At 43.1% G+C, this 26,022-nt stretch overlaps 2 protein-coding genes across 8 annotated transcripts in view; one reads left to right on the top strand and one right to left on the bottom strand.

The window, feature by feature from the left end:
* The window catches only part of CEP128 (centrosomal protein 128), a 185,055-nt gene that overhangs the window by 133,876 nt on the left and 25,157 nt on the right, over positions 1–26,022 (bottom strand). For all 7 annotated transcript variants that reach the window (XM_083501440.1, XM_083501442.1, XM_083501441.1 and 4 more), the window contains exons 9-12: positions 20,188–20,274; positions 16,822–16,896; positions 14,553–14,685; positions 12,320–12,480 (exon numbers count right to left, since the gene is read on the bottom strand). In XM_083501440.1, coding sequence (XP_083357566.1) covers positions 12,320–12,480; positions 14,553–14,685; positions 16,822–16,896; positions 20,188–20,274 — 456 coding nt within the window. The remainder of the gene's footprint in view (positions 1–12,319; positions 12,481–14,552; positions 14,686–16,821; positions 16,897–20,187; positions 20,275–26,022) is intronic.
* LOC310706463 (tigger transposable element-derived protein 1-like) lies at positions 2,715–4,766 on the top strand. Its single transcript, XM_083502264.1, has 2 exons — positions 2,715–2,738; positions 2,906–4,766. Exon 2 carries the CDS (start codon positions 2,923–2,925, stop codon positions 4,621–4,623), a length of 1,701 nt encoding a protein of 566 aa, XP_083358390.1. The 5' UTR covers positions 2,715–2,738; positions 2,906–2,922; the 3' UTR covers positions 4,624–4,766.

Genomic DNA, 26,022 nt, shown 5'->3' with positions numbered 1-26,022 from the left:
CCAGGCTTTTGTGTGGTAGCACCTAGTCTTTAACATTAGGCGCCGCCTCTGTTGTCTTTTCAGCACCTACTAAAGTCCTTCCTCATTCAGCAGCCACACTTCTAAGCAGGGGGCGTTCAATAAGGCACTCTCTCATGTCAGTCCATAACACATCTCACCCAATGATGGACTGGCAGTCCAGGACTGCAAATAAGAGTCTCCTCCAAATATCTCAAAGTACCGGCAAGATGATATAGGAAGTGACAACCCCGTTTCTCTGGATCTAACCAAATGTATTTACTGTACTTTCCCTAAATATCCATTCAAGTAATCAAAAATCAAGTTAAAACACAAACCAGATAAGCCCTTACATCTGACAAGTGACTAGTGTATGTACAGAGGATGCAGTTACTAAAATTAACCCCAGCATCTTCTATAACTTCATTTGAAGTCTATTAAGTCCATTCTAAATTATACTGTAGGTATTTCACACAGTAAGTGGTCAACCTGTCTTGGGACATTCTAATTTCAGATTTACTCAGCCAATAAATTTAAATGTGTTACATTGTGTCCTCATTTCCCTAATGAAATTTTAACTTTTATTACAATATTTGACTGTTGCTGCACTGTGAACTGCTTTTCAAATTATGAAAAGAGACTAGAACTTTGACGGTTACTCTTTCATTACCGAATTAAAAATATATATAGTTCCCTATTATGCTGTTTGTCAGACTGCAGCTAAAAATATAGCCAAACTGAAGTAAAATCCATGAGGCACAGTACATTATGGCATGAAAATCTCACCTCCGAGCATTCCTACGTGCCTGAACAAATAGCAGCTTTCACCACAGATCCCAATGTACAAATTTATTTCATACAATTTTATTCTCACAACACTGCAGAGGCTGGTTAAACTGAGTGGTCACCTACTGAGATTCATGGTTGAGGAGGAATATGAACTTGGGTCTCCTCGGTCATAGTTTAACATTCAAGGCATAACTATCAGTGTTTTGCACAAAGCCAAATTTATAGGACTCCTCCAGGGCTTTCTTCTCTGACTCCATCTACATCTTGTTGTTGTTTAGTCATTCAGTTGTGTCTGACTCTTCGTGACCCCATGGACCAGAGCACACCAGGCACCCCTGTCTTCCACTGCCTCCCGCAGTTTGGTCAAACTCATGTTAGTAGCTTTGAGAACACTGTCCAACCATCTCGTCCTCTGTCGTCCCCTTCTCCTTGTGCCCTCAATCTTTTTCAACATCAGGGTCTTTTCCAGGGAGTCTTCTCTTCTCATGAGGTGGCCAAAGTATTGGAGCCTCAGCTTCAGGATCTGTCCTTTCAGTGAGCACTCAGGGCTGATTTCCTTCAGAATGGAGAGGTTTGATCTTCTTGCAGTCCATGGGACTCTCGAGAGTCTCCTCCAGCACCATAATTCAAAAGCATCAATTCTTCGGCGATCAGCCTTCTTAATGGTCCAGCTCTCACTTCCATACATCACTACTGGGAAAACCATAGCTTTAACTATATGGACCTTTGTTGGCAAGGTGATGTCTCTCCTTTTTAAGATGCTGTCTAAGTTTGTCATCACTTTTCTCCCAAGAAGCAGGCATCTTTTAACTTCGTGACTGCTGTCATCCACATCTTAGTCACTGGTTAAGAAAAGGAGGGTGCATCCTCAAAATCACCCTCTTACTAAATATTATCATTAACAAGATCTGTGTGTAGGAGACACAAATAGGAATACTGTGGTAAAACCACAGTCATACAATCATGGCGGTACTACTATTGTGAAATTATTCAATGAAGCAACTACCATCACTACCGCTGCAATGACTGGCTAGGCATGACAGAGCTGGCCTCCCAATGGCTGAAACTTAATGGCCTGGTTTGCATGTCACTCTAAACCACAGTTAAACTCAACTATGGTTTAAAGGTGAACACACAGCATTCCCGATCTCTTTGACTGCTTTCAAATTATGCTCTTAATACCAGGTGCCTGCAAGACAGAGAAAGGCTGAATATGACACAGCTGTGCTGGCTGGCAAAAACATGTTGAGAGTCCGGCATAAAAGCCATGAGTGGAGCTGGAAGATTCTTCATCCCACTATGCAGGCCTGCGCACAGATTAAGAGAATGTATAATTGCAACTTGTCTTCAGCACTTTTCACACCAGGGGAGAGAGGTGGGCAGAATGTTCTCTTCAAGATGGAATGTTGGAGGCACCAATGTTCATCAGCAAAGAAGAAATCTCTCTTCTGGTTCTATATTTCTCATGCTATAGTAGAATGCATTGAGATTTCAAGCTCATCTTGGCTCTCGGGAAGAAAGCAGCACTTTGCTCCCTTCTCCTACTTTCATTACTGGGACAACTTTTGAACCAAGACCATGAACAGATGGTTCAACCGACCGGCTCTGTTTAAAAGAATTCACAGGAAAACATAAGGTTGAATTTAAAAGCCCAAATGGGAAAATCCTGCCTCTGCTTCTCTAGGATTTTTGGAACACATTACAAAAATAATTTAAAAATCCCCCAATACAAGCCACATTAATTTTTCAGCATGGGCTACAGGACGCCAAAAGACGATTAGACAAATTCATGTGGGATAAGGCTATCAGTGGCTACTAGTCACAATGGCTAGGTTCTATCGCTACTACAGTGGTGCCCTGCAAGACGAATGCCTCGCAAGACGAAAAACTCGCTAGACGAAAGGGTTTTGCGTTTTTTGAAGCTTTTCCAAAACTTCTTTTGCAGCCATTTGGTAAGTTAAACTTTTAAAACTTTTTGGGGGGTTTTTGGATTTTGGGTTGGGGTGTTTGGAATTCAAGGACTTGGTTCTGGGTTTGAATTTCTGTGTGGTGGGTGGCTGGGTGCTTTTGAATTTTTTGGATGTGAAGCACTGATTTTTTGGGGGGGGGGGTTGCGAAGGTAGGAGCTGTGCTGCCATGGGACCCAAGAAGACTGCTGCTGCAGAGGCCGGCGAGGGGAAGAAGGCGAAGGTTACGCTGGAAATGAAGAAGGAGATCATCCGGAAGCACGATGGTGGAATGTGTGTGACAGACCTCGCCAGGGAGTACGGGAGGAATCCATCGACCATCGGGACCATCCTGAAGATGAGGGAGAAGATCCTTGCGACTGATGCAGCCAAGGGAGTCACCAGGATCGTGAAGAACCGCCCAGCTGTTCTGGAGGAGGTGGAGAAGTTGCTGCTCATCTGGTTAGAAGAGAAGCAGCATGCAGGGGACACAGTGACTGAGGCCGTCATTTGTGAGAAGGCCAAGGCCTTGCACGCAGACCTCGTCCGGGAACAGCCAGGAACCTCAGGCGAGCCAGAAGTCTTCAAGGCAAGCAGAGGCTGGTTTGACCGGTTCAAGACAAGATCTGGAATCCACAGCGTGGTCAGGCATGGAGAGGCTGCCAGTTCTGATGTTTCTGCGGCTGAAGACTTTGCAGCGGAGTTCCTGGAGGTTGTGAAGACGGAGGGCTACGTTCCACAGCAGGTCTTCAACTGCGACAAGACCGGGCTGTTTTGGAGGAGGATGCCCAAAAGGACTTTCATCACACAGGAGGAGGCCAAGTTGCCTGGCCACAAGCCCATGAAGGACCGTCTGACCCTGCTCTTCTGTGCCAATGCAAGCGGCGACCTGAAGATCAAGCCCCTGCTGGTGTACCACTCGGAGAACCCACGGGCCTTCAAGAAACACAAGGTCGACAAGGAGCGGCTGAGTGTCATGTGGCGATCCAACAGTAAGGCTTGGGTCACATGTGTGCTGTTTGTGGACTGGGTTAATCTTGCTTTTGGCCCTGCTGTCAAACAGTACCTGCTGGACAACGACCTGCCGCTGAAGGCTTTGCTTCTGATGGACAATGCTCCTGCTCATCCTAAAGGCCTTGAGGAGGACTTGTTGGAGGAGTTCAGCTTCATCAGCATCATGTTCCTGCCGCCTAACACCACGCCACTGCTCCAGCCAATGGATCAGCAGGTCATCGCCAATTTCAAAAAACTCTACACCAAGGAGCTTTTCAGGCGATGTTTCGAGGTGACTGATTGCACCACCATCACCCTGCGGGAATTCTGGAAGGACCACTTCGACATCGTCACCTGCTTGAAGATGATCACCACGGCCTGGAACGGGATCAGCCAGAGAAATTTGAATTGCGCTTGGCGCAGCCTGTGGCCGGACTGTGTGGCACCAAGTGACTCTGATGCACCAGAGTCAACAGTGGTGCAGGACATTGTTGCCTTGGGGAGGACCATGGGCCTGGAGGTCACAGAGGAGGACATCAGCGAGCTGGTGGAGGAGCACGACCACGAGCTGACCACCCAGGAGCTGGTCGAACTGCAGGCAGAGGCTGCACAGGAGCAGGCCTCACTGGAAGAGGAGGAAGCAACTGAGGAACGGCTGTCCTCCAAAGAACTGAGGGACATTTGCCTGAAGTGGAAGGATGTGCAGGCTTTTGCACAGCGGCACCACCCTGAGAAGCACGTGGCACATGACCTTGTGAACACTTTTGATACGAGGGTCATGTCGCCTTTCAGGGAGGTGCTGAAAAGGCGGATGAAGCAGCAGACCATGGACAGGTTCTTCAGCAAGAAGCAAAGAGTGGAAGAGGAACCTTCTTCAAGTTGTCCCCCAGAGTCTTAGAAAATGTACTGTACACTTTGTTGATTTTTAAATGTTTTTCTGTCATGTTTAGAAACTTAATTTATTGTTCCTTCAATTTTTGAAATGCTCTTTACAGTATGTGTGACTTTAAAGAGAACTTAATAAACTCTTGTTGTACCAAATTTGGCTTTGTTTGGACTTTTTTTGACCATAGGAACGCATTAATTGAATTTCAGTGCATTCCTATGGGATTTCGTGCTTCGCAAGATGAAAAATTCGCTAGACGAAAAAACTCGCGGAACGAATTAATTTCGTCTTGCGAGGCACCACTGTATTAGAAGCAGTATGTGTCTGAATATCAGTTGCTAGGAATCACAGATGGGGAGAAGGCTGTTGTGCTCAGGCCCCACTTTCTGACGTCCCATAAGGTCTGGCTATCTACCACTTTTTAGTAATACGCAGTCATACAACCTCCTTCAATTACTACCTCTTTCAGTTAATTTAAACACTTTGTTATTTCACTCCTAAAGCTTCTTCAAATTAGGCAAAAGTCAACTACGGGCTTATTTCCTGTTCAGATGAATCCAAGATGATGGGAAAGAAGCGGATTAAATCAGCAACAACCACTGATGAGAGAATACTAGGAATTCTTATGAATACAAATAGCTTATGAAGGTTAATGAGGTTCATCGTGGGTTTAAAATAAGAGAATGAGTGTATTTTGTATGTACAGTGAGTCCTCCAATTTAAGGTCTAGGTAACTTTTGAAAGGTACATTAGTGCAAGCTAAATTACCTTTTTTATTGCCAATTGTAAAATATCTCTCTATTCTTTCCCCTCCCGCCAACAAGTATCGCAAAGTTGCTTTGTATAGTTCAATAGAAGTTCATAGAATAAAGCAAAATTAGAAGCTCTCAAAAAGGCATCAATAGTTGTATTTGAAGAGAAAGAATACAACACTTAACTAAGTGCATGCTTCCCCCATGCCTGCCCTGCCTGCCCTTTCTGTATAACTGCTGCACTGGAATTTTATTCCGGTTATTTTGAATCCATATGGTCTGGGAATTCATCCTGCTGGTTATCATTATTTAATATTTATTACATTTTTATCCCACCTTCCCATCTAGGGGCTGAGGGAAGCCTGCATGGTTTCTTGTCCCATTTTTATCTCACAACAACCTTGTGAGGTAGAAGGCTTAAGAGATAAGGGGTGACCTTGGGCCAACATGCTTTATGGCTGAGCAGGTATTTGAATAGTGTCCCCCTGGTCTGACTTCAAACGTCTATCCACAACACTGCACTTGCTGTGGTTAATTTTAACTGACGTTTTAGAATTGGCAGTGATCCCCAAACAAGTAATTGTTAGTGTTAAAGCTGATAGGAGCAGTTATTTACTTGACAAGAGACTCATGGCTAAAGTCTGTAGCACCTGAACGTTTATAATTCTGCTGGAGTAGAAGGGAATTCAAATACAGAGCTTGAAAGAGGGGTGGGAAGTATTCAGCTGTGGAGAATTTCAACTTGATGCCTCTGCTGTGCACACATTTTTGAAGCATTCGCCTTCGAACTTTCGTTCTTGAAGAATTCAAAAAATAAAGGTTAGCTCTATCATAGGAAGCGGGTGTGGTGGAACAACCCATGAACTTTGCTTAGGAAAAGGTATTTCCAGAAACCTAAATCCCTTCGGAAATATTTACGGTATTATACTTAATAAAGTAATTCTGTCATGCCCTATATGGTCCATAGATGACATAATGGAACACCAGCGTGCCAGAAAACAATCCTTTGTTCTACGCTGGAAGCTCAGCTCAAGCCAATCCTAGCTTTACACTGGCAAGGGGGCGGGGGGGGCACCACTTTATGAAATACCGTATTTTTCGCTCTATAAGACGCACCAGACCACAAGACGCACCTAGTTTTTGGAGGAGGAAAACAAGAAAAAAGGTATTCTGAATCTCAGAAGCCAGAACAGCAAGAGGGATCGCTACGCAGTGAAAGCAGCAATCCCTCTTGCTGTTCTGGCTTCTGGGATAGCTGTGCAGCCTGCATTCGCTCCATAAGACGCACACACATTTCCCCTTACTTTTTAGGAGGGGAAAAGTGAGTCTTATAGAGCAAAAAATACGGTATGTACTTTTCCATACTGCAGTATTTTTCCAGCTCATCTTAAATAGGAAAGTCTCCCCCACCCAACCTGTACAGAATAAACTATTCTAAGATTATGAAGGTGTTCCCATAAGAGAAAGGGGGATCTGAAGCCATCTTGTCAACAGTTCCATCATTTACAGAACATAATGAGATTTCCCATGCTAACAGCCATTTTAAAATATTAAACGTTTGCATTCGTAAAGCAATGTACGATTATGAACACTGGTGTGCAGGATTACACAAAGTGCAGTTGAGTTTTCAAAATTATCATACCACTCTTGAAAATAATTTCTGATTTCATTCTCCACAGCATGAGAAAATGAACAGAAATCCACCCCATTTGCTGACTGAGAACATAGGAAAGATTTCGGCTCAGAATAGGTGTGGGGCAAAATTTATGGGAGCAAAGCAAACTGGATAGCTCAATTGGTTAGAGCGTGGTGCTGTGATAACACCAAGGTTGCAAGTTCGCTCCCCGTATGGGACATCTGCATGTTCTTGCATTGCAGGGGGTTGGACTAGATGATCCTTAGGGTCCCTTCAACTCCACAGTTCTATGATTCTAGAAAACAAAGGAAGGTTGTTGGAAGGGAGAAATTATTTGGAAACCCTAAGAGGGCAGTGATGGAAACAGTGCAAGAGTCCTTTAAATCTATTAGCACCGTTGCCTGCACACCTCCTCTCAGAAGTGGAGATTTCCCCCCCACACACACAAACACACACCTTTTGCATGCAGGCAGGCATATACACACGAAAATGCCAAAATGACTGACCCCAGCAGCTATTCCCAGTGTCTGTGAAAAATACACAATTTTATTGACTATACCTTTGTAACCTGCAATGTGCAGCAGTTTTTTTTCAACCATTGCTATCAAGGAAGTCTTTGTTAACGGCACCTGCACAGGACATTGATCACACGGGTCACACTCTGTATAAACTTGTCCTCCGGGGGCAGGTTATGCTGCTCACATGTAAATGATAGAGTACTGTCAATCATCATTAGCAGTTGCCAGGAAGCTCCATGCAGATGATGGGCTGTGGTTGAATGCATGTTGGGAGAAGTGTGTGTGTGTGTGTGTGTGTGTGTGTGTGTGTGCGCACGCACACACACACGCAAGATTCAGCCCACAGAATCCAGAGAATCTTGGTTTTAAATCTACTACACATCCTGTGTAATGACAAAACGATAATCAAAGGAAGTGCATCGCTCATGCACTTCAGAGGCAGATAGATGCTACTTCCCTCCCCTATCACCATAAGGCAACTTTGCTCTTCTGAAACAAGCCTGTCCAAAACCATCTGGAAAAAGCACAGACCCGTATTAGATTTGCAGCTGGAAGTAGTACTATAAAGAACAGATCTGATGGAATGCTGTTTTACTACTGTAGTTTTCAAGTTCACAGCCTTTTGCGGCTTAATGTCGCATCAAGAGGGAAATAATCCATTTCCTTTTCACCTCCTGCAGCTGCTGCCACCTCCCTTAGAGGGTAACAGCGGGAAGTAAAATGTGTATTATACGATTTGTTCTTGTGAGACAGACCTCTAAGCCTCTGGATTTTAAACATACCAAAAGCAGGCTCTTTTAACCTTGTTCTATCAATATGTATATTTTTTATTAAGCAGAACAGTTGGATTCCTGGAAACTGTTCGGCATCTAGGAAGTGATCTGCCGCAGAATTAAATTCTTAAAAAGCAAAGTTTGCTTCCCTTGCACATACTACTTTATTTGGCACTCTTGTTATATCCAAAGGTCACTATGGTAAAATAAGGGATGTTGGATTTTTTTAAAACGGAGAACAAAGTATTAGTATGATATTATACTCCATTTTAAGCATGGAAACATAGGGCAGGTTCACCTGACCAGCTGTCAACAGAAGTCATGTGCAATGACTTCGGCTTGTGCAATTCAGCTTTCCCTCCTTCTCCTCCCCAAATTAGCTTGGGGTGTTCAGGAAAACCCCAAAAACAACACACAGAGGGAGGAAAGTTGCGTGTCGAGACCCCACAGCCACTCCCTCATTGGAAATAACTCACACAAGGACACGAATATCAGGTTTAAGTTATTGGGCAAATTTTGGCCACAACTTTATTGAAATTACAGAATGTGAGCGGTATTGGCTTAGGCATTGCTTGGACCTGACTATATCTAACTCCTGCCCATTGTGCAGGAAGTCCAGTAAGGGTAAGCCACCGGTAGGGGGAGCCCTGTCGATGCGAACCAACTCAAGCTCCCCCGGTGTTCCCGTCGGGGTCGTGTCAAGGCCTTAGCCCCCCAGCCGGGCTTCAGACTAGATCAACAACCCCGGGTTCCTTTAACGGAATACCCTTAAGCATGGAGGGGCAGGTGATGGCCACACCTCCCCTCCCTCACACAAGGTCAAACAATGCCTAACCGCAACCCTAACAAAGTTGTGACAATTGCTACGAGGTAGGCGAAAACCAAGTGGCCAGTGCCAATTTGCCAAGTGGAAAAATTCCTACCAGGCCCCTCGGACAACCAAGGCAACCAACCGAAGTCCATAGCAAGGCCATTGCCTAACCTGCAAAATAGGGAGGGCGGGTGATTGAGGAAGCGAGCCAAAGAGGAAGTCCTCTGGCTTGCTCCTCCGTTTAAACAGCCCCGGCCACGCCCCCCCCCTAGCCAGCGGGTTGGCTGGCCGGGCTCTGACGTGGCCAGGATCCCCCAGGCAACGGGGGACAAAGTCCCCCACCCCCGGTGGGGAGTGGGTGGCCACGCAGTCCACTGCAACTCCTCCCCACTGGGAAGTGGAGCGGATGAGGCATCAATCTATCTGGAAATCTGCAATGCTTGCACAAACAGAAGCAGCGTTGGGAAAACGTGACACTGCGTTCCACCCACAGAAAGTTGCCTTATGCAGATCTGGACCGCTGGGTCCATCTAACTCAGTATTATCTACACAATGAACGGCAGCACCTCTCCAGGATTTCAGGAAGGGGACATTCCCAGCTACACCTGGCGATCCCAATGGCTGAACCTGGGACCTGCTGCACGCAATCAAGTGTCTCTCCCACTGAGTTATGATGGGAAGCAGGAAAAGTATGACTCTGAAAAAATATTAAAGACCTATCAACCAGATTTACAACAAATAGCACTTTGCATCCAGAATGGATTCCTACTTATGTTGCCATCTATTTCGTAAGTTCTTGTTCGAGTTAAAGTTGACAAAGGGATTGCTGAACTCTGGTTTGTCCTTAACATTCCTCGGAGCAAGTTGGCAGCTTCCAATACAATCCTGATTACATAATTATTACAAGAAATTAAAGATTATTTTCAGATGTGCTGTTATGCCAAATTAAATAGTGCTGCTCTAATGGCTGCCCATTTCTGCTATTCAGAGTTGATTAAAATGCATTCTGATCTTCAAAGAGTAACAGCTGTGCTCAAGGGTATTTTTAAAATCACAATGTAAAAAGAAAAAAAGAAAACTTAACTAGCTTTTGAGAAGGTCCACAGTATCACCAGCAGTATCTTACCAAGTTTATGATCACAGAAAATATCACAGTATCAATGCACGGTACTTCATCTTGACTCATGTACTTGTAAAATAAGGTACCAGGGGCAAATAATAAGAACAAAGAAAATTTCTCCTTCTGAGGCCCACACTTTGGAATTTGAAACGGATGGTTGAATTCAACGAACTTGTCCCACTAGCAGCAGCCTGGTCAAAAGTAATGGGGCTTCTCTCCCTCTTACCCCTGGGCTCCCTTCATGCACCCCAACTCCCCCAAATTGGCTCAGGGTGGCCAGAAGAACCCCCAGACCGTTAAGGAGGAAGGAAGGAAAAGAGGTGAGAGCATTCCACCAGGCAAGCAGAAATGCTTGAAGTGATTTGAATGACCTCTGTATAAAATAATAACAAAGAAATAAGGAAAATTGGTACGATACGTTTTAATAATGTATTAGAAAATATGAAAAGATGAAGGTAACAATCATATGTACATTCAATATTAGAAATTTTAAATGCACCAGGAATTGATGGGAAGTCTATCACACCTTAGTAAGAACGTTGAACAAAAGAGACTGTATAAGAGTAGATCAATTTTTATTTGTATATTTACATAAGATTACTTATAGAAGATCATTTTTGGTTTATATGTTTGTTTTTGTTATGTATGAAACTTAATAAAGCATGGAAAACTTGAAAGAAAGAAAGAAAGAAAGAAAGAAAGAAAGAAAGAAAGAAAGAAAGAAAGAAAGAAATGCTTGCAGTGACAGAGCAATCTCAGGGATTTTTTTTTTAATGTTTTACGTTTCCTGGAAGCCACCCAGAGTGGCTGGGAAAATCTAGCCAGATGGACAAGGTATAAACAATTATTATTATTATTATTATTATTATTATTATTATTATTATTATTATTATTGCTATTTCATGGCTATCAACGTTTCCCTTTTTTAAGGGAAATTCCCTTATTCCGCATAGGATTCCTCGCAAGAAAAGGGAAAAGTTGACAGCTATGCTATTTTGAATCCTCCTGCTGATTTTAGATGTATGTTCTGTGGATCACGTCTAAAGTCAAAATCATGCATAATCAAAACACACTGGAGATTGCCAAAGTCTTTTTTCTTGGTTGGATGCCTGAGCCAGAACACCCGCCCCTTATTTGTTTGTTTGCTTGCTCACTTTGCTGCATCAACAACAACAATGCCTTTTTAGTAGCATTACTGCAACAACTGGTGCTAACATTATGCAACTAGCACATGGCAGGTTTAGAAGAAAACTGGAAAAAAGATTCAGTAAATGCACAAGTCATTGATATCGGCTATCAGCTGGTGGCCGCCTCTCCTCCATTTCGCTTGGTTGATGGGTGCAAGGTTGATGCCAAACGAAACATCAATTTAATTCGGAATCGGGTATCCAGCAATGCTTGGTTAGACTGTGTGGCTGGACCAGCGTGTATCCAAATGGTTCCAACCAACAGAGATTCACTTTCTTTTACAGCAACTACAAAATGGGAGAATGATGTCCATGTGATTGATGGTGTGGTAAATCTGGACTGTTTCCATGCACAGGAAGAGATGAGCTAAATCTGCTGACTACTGTGATACGTCTGTTCCTTTCACAAACAGAATCATTCTTATTTGGCATTATTATGGGCTACTAGTTTGACTACAGAATTGGAAAATGCAGTATAAGAGGTTCAGCTTTGTTTGTGTTGATGCAACGCAAGGCAATTTACGTCGCACACCAACATGTGGGGGGAGAAGTCAAAAGGCGGTGCTGTCAACTGCTAGCTCTTTAGGAAAATCAGAACTTCAGATTAGTTCTCACAACGGGTAGATGAAGTTGCAAATCATACTGCAACACTCAAGATGACATTTGAGATGTTCCTGGAGAAATAAGATGTGATGGAGAAGAGATCAAGCCTATCCTTCACCCAGACATTTCAGTTTTCATGCATAGGAATCCTTTCCTTTGTTAAGCCATGGGGTGAAATTCCATGCAGGTAAATTCTCACCTGCAGTTCATGCACAGGCTTACATGCTATTTGTGTGGCCACACTTCAGCCACAAATTGCAACTCAAAAAGTAGTAGAACCTAAGCTTATCATTTAAAGAGATGTTTACCTCTATTTGTATTCCAAGCTGTGCTTTCTCTTTGTCCTTGCGCTCTATACATCGCTTCAACTCTTCTATCTCTGACATAACAGCACTGTGATTCACTTGTGCTCTCAATTCCCAGATCTGCTTTTCCATCTCTTGTTTCTCTGGATCAGACCTCTCAAGCACTGGAACAAACGTGGCATGATTTAGCACACGAAAAATTACAACAAACAAAAAAATGCACTCATACATAAAACACACATGGCTGTAGGAAAATCAGAAACAGCCAATTCCAGTTTTGATTAACCATAGTTTCACATATTGTCCAGACCCTAAACCATGGTTAATCTTAACTATGTTTAGTGGAAACAAGTAAACCACAGCTTGTATGGTTCAGATGACACACCAAACTGAAGCTAAGCAAAAATAGAAACAAAGACTTCAAAACTCCTCACTGTGGCCATGTCAAAATGAGGATGAAAGACTTCGAACTCAGAGGAAGCTATGCTTGTTCTCACAAATCAAATCAGCCCATAAAACAAAGTTTATCGACCAGCAGTATTGGTGGCCTTGACTACAGGATAAGGCGATAGTTAGATAAACAGAAAGATCGGTTAGAGTAAATACCAAATTACTTTAAATTTCTTTTCAATTCTATGAGGAGACTGACATGGCAAGCACAGGCCTCCATGAATTAGCTTATTGCCTCCACTGCCTTGTGGATTACTCTTGGGTGGGATGAAGAATAAGGCAGTTCACACCTTGACCAAAAAGAAGTGGGATTCCATCGGGTTCTAGGCAGGCATTGCTTATAGACACTGGCAGCGGACCACAATGATAAAACACAAAAATGTGTCATCTGACAAAGATGGAAGGGTGCCCTCAAATTTTGCTTTAAAAAAAGGAGTTGGGTTAAAAATTATCAAAAAAGTATTTTCTGTTCTTTATTTGTTTGAACACCTTCTGAACTTCCCCGCAGAAAATATTATGTGAAACAGCCTCAATCTGATAGTTCGTGAGAATTTTCATGCATCCCATACTGTTAGATAACTGCATCTTCTTCACCGTCCTGTTTTCCTTCAAGAATATTCAAATGAAATGCCCTTCCCAAATTCCATTACCTGGAAAAGGGTCCATTTCACTTATTCTGTATCCAAACAATACAGTATCGTGTATGGGTTTTCTATGACATTTTCTGAATGCATATGAAGAATACTTTTTTTAAAAAAAATACTTTGGCTTTCCTATTAATTATTCTTGGGTAAATTAGATTCATTGTCATGTCAGGAAGGTAAGCCATGCTCATGTTTCCCCTGACAGAGTGAGAGCAGTGCCAAGTAACAGAAATAGCCACGTTTCAAGAAGGAAAGCCTGCCACTGGACCCTGGCTAGAAGCATCTCCATTCATACAGTGGAAAGGATATACGAGGGATATTGAGGCTTGAGGATGCAACTGCTATTTATAGCTGTTTTAAGCATACCAGCAGGGCACATTTAGAGATCAACCTGTATTGATTTGTTCTGCATCACAAGGGACCAAAGCTGAGCTCTACTGAGCACAGCTGATTTGCAACCTCCATTTACTGCCACACAGTGCTCCCCTACTAGCCCTTTGAAAATGAATGGCTAGCACCCAACAGTAGGTTTCGGTGGATTGCTTCCAGACCCTACTGATGCAATTACTTCTAGTGAATGCTCCAGATCTTGCTCCTAATATTTTTCACACACTACTGCCTGCCTCTGCTATCTTTGTGCAACTTCTACCATGCTCGTTACGATAGCAGGGACCTGCAGCTCAGACAAGACAAGCCCAAATTCCAATTCATAATCCTTCAGCAGCCTGTAGGAAATCAGATCCTAGCTGGTTGCCAGTCTACCTAACAAAAAAATGTATTAGAAAGGCTTTTGCTAAATCAAGAATTTAAGATATGAAATATGAACTGCCTAGCGTTTGCTAAACTGCAGCTTCGATAATGGCTCACATTTAATTTACACAACTGCTTTCACATAAATCTCTGAATTAACTTTTGTCTATTTCGGTCATGATGAGGAGGAGGTTCAATGTGCTGAGATTGTGAACAACAGACATTGAGACATATGCTTTTGTTCACAACTTGATTTTGCCCACAGTTCTCTGTTATTTCCAGCTTTCAGTAAACCAAGACTTGCCATTTCAAGCGCTGAGTCTTCCTCAAGGTATAGTTACTATAAGGTCTTATTTTTCTGTCCTGAATAGTAATGGGGAAAAGAGTGTTACCTCTTTGCCGCCTCCCGTCATCCTTTTGCTCAGCTGGATGGCTCTGGCGATGCATGGCAACCTGAGATATTTGATGGTGAAGATTCAGTCGTTCCTCTTCTGCTCTAAGGAGTTGGGAACGAAGATCCTCAATCTAACACACACACACACACACATATACACAGACAAGTGCCAGCTTTTTTAACAAACCAGAAACCAATTTCAATAAAATGTGGAGGCATATTTTCACTGACATTATCAATTATTTAAAAGACCCTAAAGCAAAATGTGACCATTACCCATACACTATACTTAGCAATGAGCCAAGCATAAGCAGCATGAGATTTCTCTGTTTTAAATGGAAGCTTCCGATTCAGGAGGATATCCCCACCCGGCTCCCTCTTTATCAAACTGCCTTGGTCTTTGGCTTTTTCAGTTTGGGGAGTTGTTTAAGGTATACCTCTTCACACAGGCCCCTGGGTCCTCATGCTGTGGTTGAAAGGAGGCCGCTGGGATATCTGATCTTATCAGTCACTATACTGCTTTGCCAGTGAGTATTATCTCACGGCTGCTACACTGATGTGCTGTTTTGGAGGATTTAAGCAGCCTTGGTTCTTTTATTAGTTTTAATTGTTTTATATTTTATTTCGTCTTTTGTAAACTGCTTTGCCATTATTAAAGAAACGTTGTTATCTAAATGAATTAATAACAAGGGGGGAAATGCAAGGGACCTCTCCACATGCAATCAGAAACCCTGCCTACTCAAAAGGTTCCCAAGCACACAAAGGTTATGCATGTATGGAAAGGGGGATAACAATCCCACATTGCCCTCTGAGGGCATTCTGCGTAATTATGTGAACTGCAACACCAAGATGGGGCAAAACTGGGCTGTTACAAAACCAAGCACACCAACCGAGCCTCAGTGAAAGACAAAGAGGTTTATTTGACTAGCTGGTTTTGCTTCTGAATAAATTATACAGCTAGAGGCCAGCAGAGAGATTAGCCACTTCAAGGCAATTTGTTTTCGCAAAGTTATAATTTGCTTGTGCAAAAGTAAAACAAGGTAAAGCAGTTCCAGGACGGAGGGTGGGGTGCTGCTGGTGGAGGAATCCAATCACTCTTTTCACTATCTTTAGTAAATTACTTTCTCTGCTCTTTCAAAATACATTGAAATGTGCCCAATAATTTATACTATCACAACATTAAACAACCCTTAAACTCAAAGAAAGTAAACCATAAATATAACATGTAATCTATTTCATCATATCCATAGGTATGCAGCTGTGAATGTGTAAGTGAGAATTTATTTTTAACCAAACTAAAAACAACAGCTATGGAGTGTCTTATTTGGCGTGACAGAGTCTGCAGAACTAATTTTCTAGAGCATCAATTAGAACAGAGTAAGATCCAAATGCAGAGTGATCCCTGAAAGCAAACACTAGGCACATTCCAGCTGTGACAAACTACAGTATAAGGTAAGTCCTTCAAGCTGCTGATGCTCTCATGTAGCCTGTTGTCCCCTCCTGCTTTCATACAACATATTCAAGTGCTAGCTTCCCCTACCCACCCAGTGTGGTGCAGTGGACATAGTGCTAAACTTGGGCCCAGCAGACCTGGTTCAGATCCCCCAAATAGCTATAAAGCCAAACAAACAAACATTCCAAGTGTTCTTTCTCTAGAATGAGCAGGATACAAAAGGCAAAACGTTATATTAATATGCCATGCCACAAGATAAGCAAGCCAATCAGCTTCTGCTACATTTCTTAAGTTGACTTTGGCAAAACAACTTCATGTTGCTCTCATTTGCGTGTTACGCTAAGTCAAACCATGGTTTAGCACAAATGAGCAAATGTTGGACTCCTTTGCTGCTGCACTAAGCAAAGCCTGCCTTAGCACGTCGTTTCAGTTCTGCTCTATGCAGACAAATCATGAGCTGAAACTAAGACCTGCCTTTGGTTTACGGCTCATAGTTTCTCTGGGAAGAGCTAGACCAGGACCTTAAGTCTGGACAACATGCTAAGGCAAACCACAGTTTACCACAGCAGCACAATGACTGGACTGGAGCAAAGCACCATCTCCTCTCTGGAGGCCTACACATTTGCAGTAAGCTTAGCGCCATGTGAGAACCAGACTAATAAACTATCATTCTGTAATAACGCTTGGTATGCACTTTTGTGGCTGTTTTCTTATCATACTTATTTCTAACTTCCTACCGCACTATTTGATAGAAAGTTTTAAGAGCACTGCCTACTGTGAACAGAGACAGGTTTTTACACAGGAATGTGGTTACCTGGTGGAGAAGAACCTCTCTGCTGTTTTCCGACTGATCCAGTTTCCTCCGGGACTGCTCCAAATCTTGTTCAAGCTTATTCGGATTAGAAAGAGTGACAAAAAAATCATTCCACTGCTAGTAATGTCATGAATTATTTAGCTACAATATTTAATACACCCAGAAGTCTGCTGAATGCTCATTTCCTATGCAACACTTTGCTAAGCTCGCCAGATGCCTATTATCCCAATGGTTCCTTAGATCAAACGATCTGTTTACAAATACATGCATTTCTTCCTCTCCTAAAAACTACGTTATGTAACTGAGTTGCGCGTGTTATCTCCCTCATACTCTAGATGGGCTCCCCTTTCAAGGTGGCAACACAGAGCAGTTTGAAAGGTTGTTTGACTCATAATAACCAGAAATCCCAGGTTGAGAAGGAAAAAAAGTAAAAACCCGAAGGCACATTAAAAAAAAAAGAAACACCCAGAATTTCAAGCCAGAATGAAGAATGGGTATTGCAGATGTCTGTGATTAACTCAAAACTGAACGCAAGTTCTTGAAAGAACAACAAATACCCTCTTAGTTATAGTTATATTAGCCCTTGAAAGGGTTTGGAAAGTGAAGCTGCTGCGAAATGCAGCAGCCAGAATAATTTCTGGTACTTGGCTTTCCTGACCACACCACTCGGTTTGAGTCCAGGCCTAACTCAAAAATCCTGGTTATTACATACAGGTGAAACTCGAAAAATTAGAATATTGTGGAAAAGTTCATTTATTTCAGTAATTCAACTTAAAAGGTGAAACTAATATATGAGATAGACTCATGACATGCAAAGCGAGATATGTCAAGCCTTTATTTGTTATAATTGTGATGTTTATGGCGTACAGCTGATGAAAACCCCAAATTAACAATCTCAGAAAATTAGAATATTAAATGAAATCAGCAAAACAAGGACTGCAAATAGAGCAATATTGGACCTCTGAGAAGTAGAAGCATGCACATGTACTCAGTACTTGGTTTGGGCCCCTTTTGCTTCAATTACTGCCTCAATGCAGTGTGGCATGGATGCTATCAGCCTGTGGCACTGCTGAGGTGTTATAGAAGACCAGGAATCATCAATAACAGCCTTCAGCTCTTCTACATTGCTCTGTCTCATGTCTCTCATCTTTCTCTTGGCAATGCCCCATAGATTCTCTATGGGGTTCAGGTCAGGCGGGTTTGCTGGCCAATCAAGCACAGTAATCCCATGTCCATTGAACCAGGTTTTGGTACTTTTGGCAGTGTGGGCAGGTGACAGAGTCCTGCTGGAAAATGAAATCAGCATCCGCATAAAGCTCGTCTGCAGAAGGAAGCACGAAGTGCTCCAAAATCTCTTGGTAGATGGCTGCGTTGACCCTGGACTTAATGAAGCACAGTGGACCAACACCAGCTGATGACATGGCTCCCCAAATCTCTTTTCTGATGAGAGCAGATTTTGCATCTCATTTGGAAACCAAGGACCCAGAGTCTGGAGGAAGAATGGGGAGGCACACAATGCCAGATGCTTGAAGTCCAATGTGAAGTTTCCACAGTCTGTGTTGATTTGGGGCTTCATTAAGCTTCATTAAGCCCAGGGTCAACGCAGCCATCTACCAAGAGATTTTGGAGCACTTCATGCTTCCTCCGCAGACGAGCTTTATGCGGATGCTGATTTCATTTTCCAACAGGACTCTGTCACCTGCCCACACTGCCAAAAGTACCAAAACCTGGTTCAATGGACATGGGATTACTGTGCTTGATTGGCCAGCAAACCCTCCTGACCTGAACCCCATAGAGAATCTATGGGGCATTGCCAAGAGAAAGATGAGAGACATGAGACCGAGCAATGTAGAAGAGCTGAAGGCTGTTATTAATGATTCCTGGTCTTCTATAACCCCTCAGCAGTGCCACAGGCTGATAGCATCCATGCCACACCGCATTGAGGCAGTAATTGAAGCAAAAGGGGCCCATACCAAGTACTGAGTACATGTGCATGCTTCTACTTCTCAGAGGTCCAATATTGCTCTATTTGCAGTCCTTGTTTTGCTGATTTCATTTAATATTCTAATTTTCTGAGATTGTTAATTTGGGGTTTTCATCAGCTGTATGCCATAAACATCACAATTATAACAAATAAAGGCTTGACATATCTCGCTTTGCATGTCATGAGTCTATCTCATATATTAGTTTCACCTTTTAAGTTGAATTACTGAAATAAATGAACTTTTCCACAATATTCTAATTTTTCGAGTTTCACCTGTATAAAGCTCCAAACATCCTAGGACCAGGATATTTCACGGATCTTCTCCTCCTGTGTTAACTTGCATGACAGTAGCAGTTGGCAGCATAATAGTGGCAGTGTGGTTCTGCTTCCCAGTGCTGAGTGGGGTTGCCTTCTACTGAGAGGGGAAAGGGGTGGGGAGCTTGGGGCAGTGCAGGCGTGATGCAACAAATCTGATTCCTATTTATTTATTTAAGGTATTTCTATGAGGCTTACTATTTTGAATTCCTAAGCCGTGTGGATAAAATGTGTTTTACGAACACACACGAACACAGTATAAGAAAGGCCATCATACAAACAGAAAACTATCTTATAAGGACTGCCAAAATAGGGGTGTCTTGGTCAAGTGCCTGAAATTAAGCAGGGAGGGGACCTGACTATTCTCAGCCAAAAGGGAGGCCACAGGATTGGGTCCCCAATGATGAATGCAAGGCCTCTGGAAGTTATGGGCCAGTTACCCCGCCAAGTTCCACACAAGTTTGGAACTGGGAAGCCAGATGAACAATGCCACCCAGCGTGCACCACTGCGCCACCAGCTACTGCTGCCTAATAATAATTCAGAGAATAACAATTCAGAAGAAAGGTATGTTTGGCAAGGACCCAATAGAGGATCTTTTAAGTGATGGCTCCCCAGTTGTGAAAATCCCTCTGAAGGGGAGGTTAGTTCAGCAGGTGGTGAAGGCATTTTTATTTCACCAAGCTTTTGCCGCATTTAAATTCTCGCTTTTCTATTGCATTTGTTTTATTGGTTTCTTCTCCTAGTTTTAATAGCAGTGAGTGTTTTAACTGTTGTTAAGGGCCAAATTTATCTGCATGGGCCTCAATAAGTATGACGCCTTCCTGTTTTTACAGGCTTAATTATTCTTGATGTAGGTCACCTTGGAAGGAGCAGCACAATCTGGGCAGGTGCTGCTGAAAAGAAGCTGGACATCTTACTATGAAAGGCACAGAGTTTGATGCTGATACCTGCTATTATATGTTAAAGCAAACATACTTCATATTTTTAAAGCATGGGTGCAAAAGTCACTGCATCAATTGCAACATGAAGATACTACACCATGAACATAAAAAAAAACACAACTTACTTTGTTTTTTTCACCCTCCATTTTCAGTACTTTATTCTTCAAGACAGTTTCCACTTCATTAGCTTTAGCATCTTGTTGTTTTAAAGCCTTGAAGGAAGAAAATGGGCATTTGTTTCTTTTTTGCAAAACCATCAAAGCCTTAATTTATAAAATATGCTGACATTTGTATTATTTACACATGCACAAACACAGCAGAACACACTGGTGTGTGAGATTATATCGTGCAAAGCTATAAATAGATGTATCGAATGAATAGTGTCCACAACTAAGCTTGGTACCTTGCAATCCATTAGCTTCCATACCCCAATAAGCAAGCTGAGCCTCAGCCTGCCTCAACTCTCCCTTCAAGACACAGAATGTTTAACCCTTTCCCAAGCTGGATGTATGTTCAAAATCATAAACTCCCACACCTATTTTAACTGTCAAAAGATATATAAGATCCCCTATCTTTTACCTCTTGGGGAGAAAAACAGTGGGGTGTGTGGAGAAAAAAAATTTCAGTATACAGATAGCTAGGATGGAAAGGGTTAAACAGCCCTCTTCTGCCACTCAGTCGGAAGTCACCCATCAGGTGGCACTGTGGTCTAAACCAATAAGCCTCTTTGGCTTGCCATTAAGAAGGTCGGCCGTGTGCGGTTTAAATCCTTCCGGTGGGTTGAGCTCCCATTGCTCTGTTCCAGTTCCTGCCAACCAAGCAGTTCGAAAGCACACCAGTGCAAGTAGATAAATAGGTACTGCTGCGGCGGGAAGGTAAACGGCATCTCTGTGCGCTCTAGCACTTGTCATGATGTCCTGTTGTGCCAGTAACGGTTTAGTCATGCTGGCCACATGACCCAAAAATCTCTCTGCTCCCTTGGCCTGAAGCGAGATGAGTGCCACACCCCATAGGCGTCTTTGACTGGACTTAACTGTCCAGGGGTCCTTTACCTTTACCATTACCTTATCTGACAAAAGCATTGCACTTCCACTTGATATGTCTACCCAGCATTGCTGGAAGTGATATGTAATGGGGCCATCAGGCAGGAGGAAGGCTGTATAATTGCAGACAAATCTAGGAAGTCCCCTTGTCAGCATGGCTATGTGTACAACAGGGTAGGGCAATCTCATTGGCTCCAACCCAAGAAGCCCAACCTAAGCCTATCGGAAGGACATTTCAGAATATTAAACCAATAACTGAGCTCCTTGCATGATTCTTAAGCAGCACAGGCGAACACCAAAATGTAGTAGAATAAAGGGTTCAAAGTAACCCAGGTTTAACTAGATTTAAACAGTTTAAAACAGGAAAGTAGCAGTTATGGGGAAGTTTAGGCCCTCCAAGTACTATCGCTAGATAGAGAAGACAATTCTGGCAATGTAGGCAAATAATCTGTACCTGGCCTAAGGCAGTTTCCTGGTGAATTTACCTCACAGAGGATTGTATGCAGCTTGGAGATGCCTTGCATACTGGCTCCACAATGTCAGCTATACTAGCACAGAAAAACTAGAAGCAATAAGTAACCGCGGAAGATTTTGCTAACACAGAATAGGAATTAGGCATCTTATCATTAAGACATCTTAACTCAGTCTTGGAAATCAATATGCCAACCTCAGCTTATCAAAGCAGCACTGAAGGATATTTAGGCCATTAAGCAGCAATAACATGAAATAAAAAAGCAATCTCTCACCCCACTGGTATTTCAAATAAGCCATTCCATTTTATTTTCCAGGTACAGTAAAAATAAATAGTCCATAACTGTATTGGTTTTACGAAAAGCAGGTATATGACTAAACAGCACATACACACACGAAAGGAAATTTTCAGAACCAAGAAAAATGCAGAGTCTCTCACATACCACACCTGGAAGTAAATCAAACCTATTTTGCCTAGACTGCTCTGCCAATAGCATACTCGCATCAGTCACTTGTGACCTAACAGAAATAAAGAACCAACTTCAGACTATGGTTGAAGATCCTAGCTCATTCCCAACTTAATAATCATAGGTTTTCAGTTTGGATTTAACAGGAAACAATCATTGATTAGATTTCCTGGGTTAACTGCAGTGTGCGGAGAAGGGAGGAAAACATTGGAAACCGCCTTATATCGAGTTAGACCCCTGGTCCATCTAGCTCTCTCCAAGGTTTCACACGGGAAACCATTCCCAATCCTGCCTGGAGATATTGGGGATTGAACCAAAGACTTTTTGCCTGCAAAGCAGATTCTCCACCACTGAGTTACGAGGGCTGGCAGTGGCATATGTCGGAGTCTGTAGGCACAAAGCTTGCACAGCTCCCAGAGATCTAACCCAAGATCTGTACGTCCAAACCAGGCCACTGCCTAGCCTTGCCTATTCAGAAGTTCCCAAAGCTGAATAACCAAGGGAGCATGCTGCCAGCCTCCTACTGCACCAAGGGGGTGTTCCAAAGACCCACACAACTGGTTCTGCATGATCAGAAGGAGGGGCTATGGATTTGTGTTTCTCAAAACAGCAGACACCCGCCATACACAGCAAGCTGCTTTTGAAACCAAGGAGACTTTCAAAAGCAGTCTGTGATAGAAAACCCTACCAGGCATGCTCAAGCTTGTGGGAATGCCTAAAGTGGCACTTTGGATCCCAGCCCGTATTTACCAAGGAGGGGAATCAGCCCATTGTTTGGGCTTCTATTTAATTTCTTAAAAGTGATCATCTGGATAGAGGAAAACAGTCCATAAGTGTTGTAAAGAGCATAACACTTAAAACTTATTTATAAAAAAAAAACACACACCCAATGTTAATGACAGACACTTTCCCCCAAAGAGCCAACTATCTAAGTAAACTACGATAATGCTGTGGAGTGACAAATCGAGTTCAGATAAGAGCTACAGCAATTACAAAGTCAGTGTCATACGGTGTCAAGAGCAATTGTGTTTGCTGCTATATTTCTCTAATTAAAAGTTATGGAAGAATAAATAAGAAGGTGCGTACTACAGGCACAGTAATTGTTAAATAGGGTTATCCTCAAGACATGCATGTAATAAGAAGCTTTTCTTCTCCTAAACCTGGGAAATTGCAGACCCATCAGCCAAACATGAATCACAAGTAAATTGATGGATGGTGCTATTAAAGCCAGAGATGCCAAATATACAGAAGAAGGAGAAAGAGAATCCTTCCCAAGGAAGAATAAGCACCATTTCTGCGGCAGGAAGACTCGCCTCACCAACCTTCTTCGGGAGTGTCAAACAGGCAGATAAGTGCAATTTAGCTGTTATTCAAAACGTGGACTCTCAAAAACACTTCTGACAGCATCAAAGGTCCATGAGAAGGAAGATCCTTTTACAGAGGACCAAGCAGCAGCATTCTGTCAAGCTATAGCAGAAGGAAAGGTGGGGCTGCAGGACCATTCCATCAGCTTGCCTGGAGGACCAGCCCCATTTAGCTCCTTCCTCCAACAACTGCCACCTGGCAGAGGGAGAGGGGGAAAGCAGGACCACTCCATCAGCCCTGCTGAGATCAGCTCTTCTTGACTCTTCCTTCCCTCCATTCCAGCTGATCAATATAAGAACTGATAATCTAAGGACGCAACCCTTAGACTGTAAACTTGTGGGCAGAGACTGTCTGTTTTCCATTGATCTTACTTACTTACTTAAAACATTTAAGTTGTACTGGCCGGTCAGGAGCATCCTCAGAAACACCACCATCCCTGGGCCCGGCTGGCAAGTTTTTTAAATGATCTGCCCAGCCAGCACAACTCTTCTCCTTGATGAAAATCACTCAGCACTGACAAGAGGCATAAAGCCAGGTGTCTACAGGCCCCACTGCTTACCACCTGACAAGTTCATGGAAGGGACAGGGTACTTCCATGGCCCAGGAGACACTGAGAGGGAACAGATGCTATGCAGAACAGCACCAGAAGCATCCTCTTTTCCTCCACCACTGGAGGAGGTCAAGGCTCCTGCTGCATTAAGAAGGGTTGTGACACGTCCAGGGCTAGGCAGGGCCAGAAATGATGGCTATGGGCACTGAACATATCCATCATCCATTTGTCTAGCACTACATTATCACACTTCAATCCATCTCTGGATTATATTTGTGCAGTGCATCCCTTTGTGGGTGGGATCTTTTTAATGCATTTTTCCTTCTTCTTGGTTTTAACGTGTCTATGTGGGGCTTATTGTCTATTTGTTTGGTTGGAAGTCGCTTTGGGTTACCCTAGGCAAGATAAAGTGACTGACAAATTAAAGGAATGAATAAATAAATACAATGTCTGAAGCACAGCCCATTTTGGCCCTTAGGACCAGCTGTAGGGGACTGAGGACTTCTCTCCAATGAGACTAGAAGAGCAATGCAAGAAGATCTGAAGAATGGACAGGGGGACAAGCCAGTTACAGTCCTGAACTGGGGAATGCCTCTTAGATTAGGGGTGGTGAACAGGGGTTCCTTCAGCTGTTGCCAAACTGCAATTTGCATCGTTGCTGACCATTGGGACATGCTGGCTGGTGCTGAAGTCCATCAAAATTTGGAGGGCAACAGATTCACCACTACTGTCTTAGGGGATGCAGACAGTGTGTTGTGGGAAGGTGATCAGCTGACTCTTTATTTTCTCCATAACTACTGTTGGCCAATCAGGGAACCAGTTGGGGACAAAATGCTGGACTAGTTAGACCCTTTGCCTGAGCGCAGAATACACAGTTCCTCATTATGTTCACTTCCTCAAGAAATGACCCCAACACCCAGGAGCTCAGTTGCTCCCCCCTCCACACACCTCCCCTAACGCCTCTCTTTAGGCATTAGTTCAAGAAAAACATAAAAATGTCAAAAGTCCAAATCACAAAATTGGGGGTGGGGGTGGGAAGAGAAATTGGAAAGCATTTTAGAGTGCCCTTACAACAATTAGCACTCCGGAATGCAACATGCATAAAGAAATCACACGTTTAACTGCAGGCTGGACCGTAGGGGGTATAAATAAAATGCGCACCTCTATGCCATCACTACTAAAAAGAGAAAAGAAATTCAGCACATTCCAACAAGGTTTGAAACTGTGAAATGGGATTTGCTCAGCCCCCTTGCTCTTCACGGATGGCAAAACACTGGCTCCTAGTGGCCACAGAGATTCTGCAGGCTTTTTTTTTTCTCAAAATGCATTGGCGTCGTAAAGATTTGAAAGCAACTGAAAAGATAAACTCTGAGAAGCAAATTTAATCCCATGTAAATCAATTCAAATGGCAGGAAATCAATTCTTACCCTAAATACATAGTTGTGTTGACTAGCTGTTAGCTAGTTAGTTAGTTAGTTAGTTAGTTAGTTAGTTAATTAGTTAGTTAGTTGGCTTCTGTCTGTCGCAAGAGACAATGGAGTGTGCCTCTGAGGGTGAAGTCAAACCACTGTGTTGGCATAACCAAAGTTACCTCCCTGGGGCGAAAGCCAGGCAAACCATTCTTTATTATACAGTGGCATCCCTTGGCTTTGAGTGATGGTCAAATTTCTTTTATTCAATCAAAGCCTCATGATAAGCACAGTTCAGGGAAAGTGGTAAGAACATAATGCAAGCCCTGGTTCATCAGCTCTGCAACCTTCCAACAGAGGCAAATGACAGCCAGGAGTAGAAAGCTGGGCCAGGGGGCTGCAGTGGTTGGCAGTGGACCCCTGCTATTGTTCTTTTTTTAAAAAATGCATACAGAGGTTTGGAAACAACAGCATAGGAAACTCCCAATTTACACGGCGGTTGCATTCCAAGGCATCGCGTTCATCAGTGAAATTGCATATAATTGAAACACGATTGGCAAAGCCTGAAAACACCAGAATCGCTCCCTCCAAACCTCCTTGCTCAAACTCGATAACTCTCCACATGCCTCAGAAGTCGGTCCAAGGGCTCCTGGGA

Source organism: Podarcis liolepis, assembly GCF_965112155.1.
Source record: "Podarcis liolepis genome assembly, chromosome: 1".
Lineage (NCBI taxonomy): Eukaryota > Metazoa > Chordata > Lepidosauria > Squamata > Lacertidae > Podarcis > Podarcis liolepis.
Note: the sequence above shows the minus strand (reverse complement) of the source record. Positions and strands in the feature narration are given on the sequence as shown.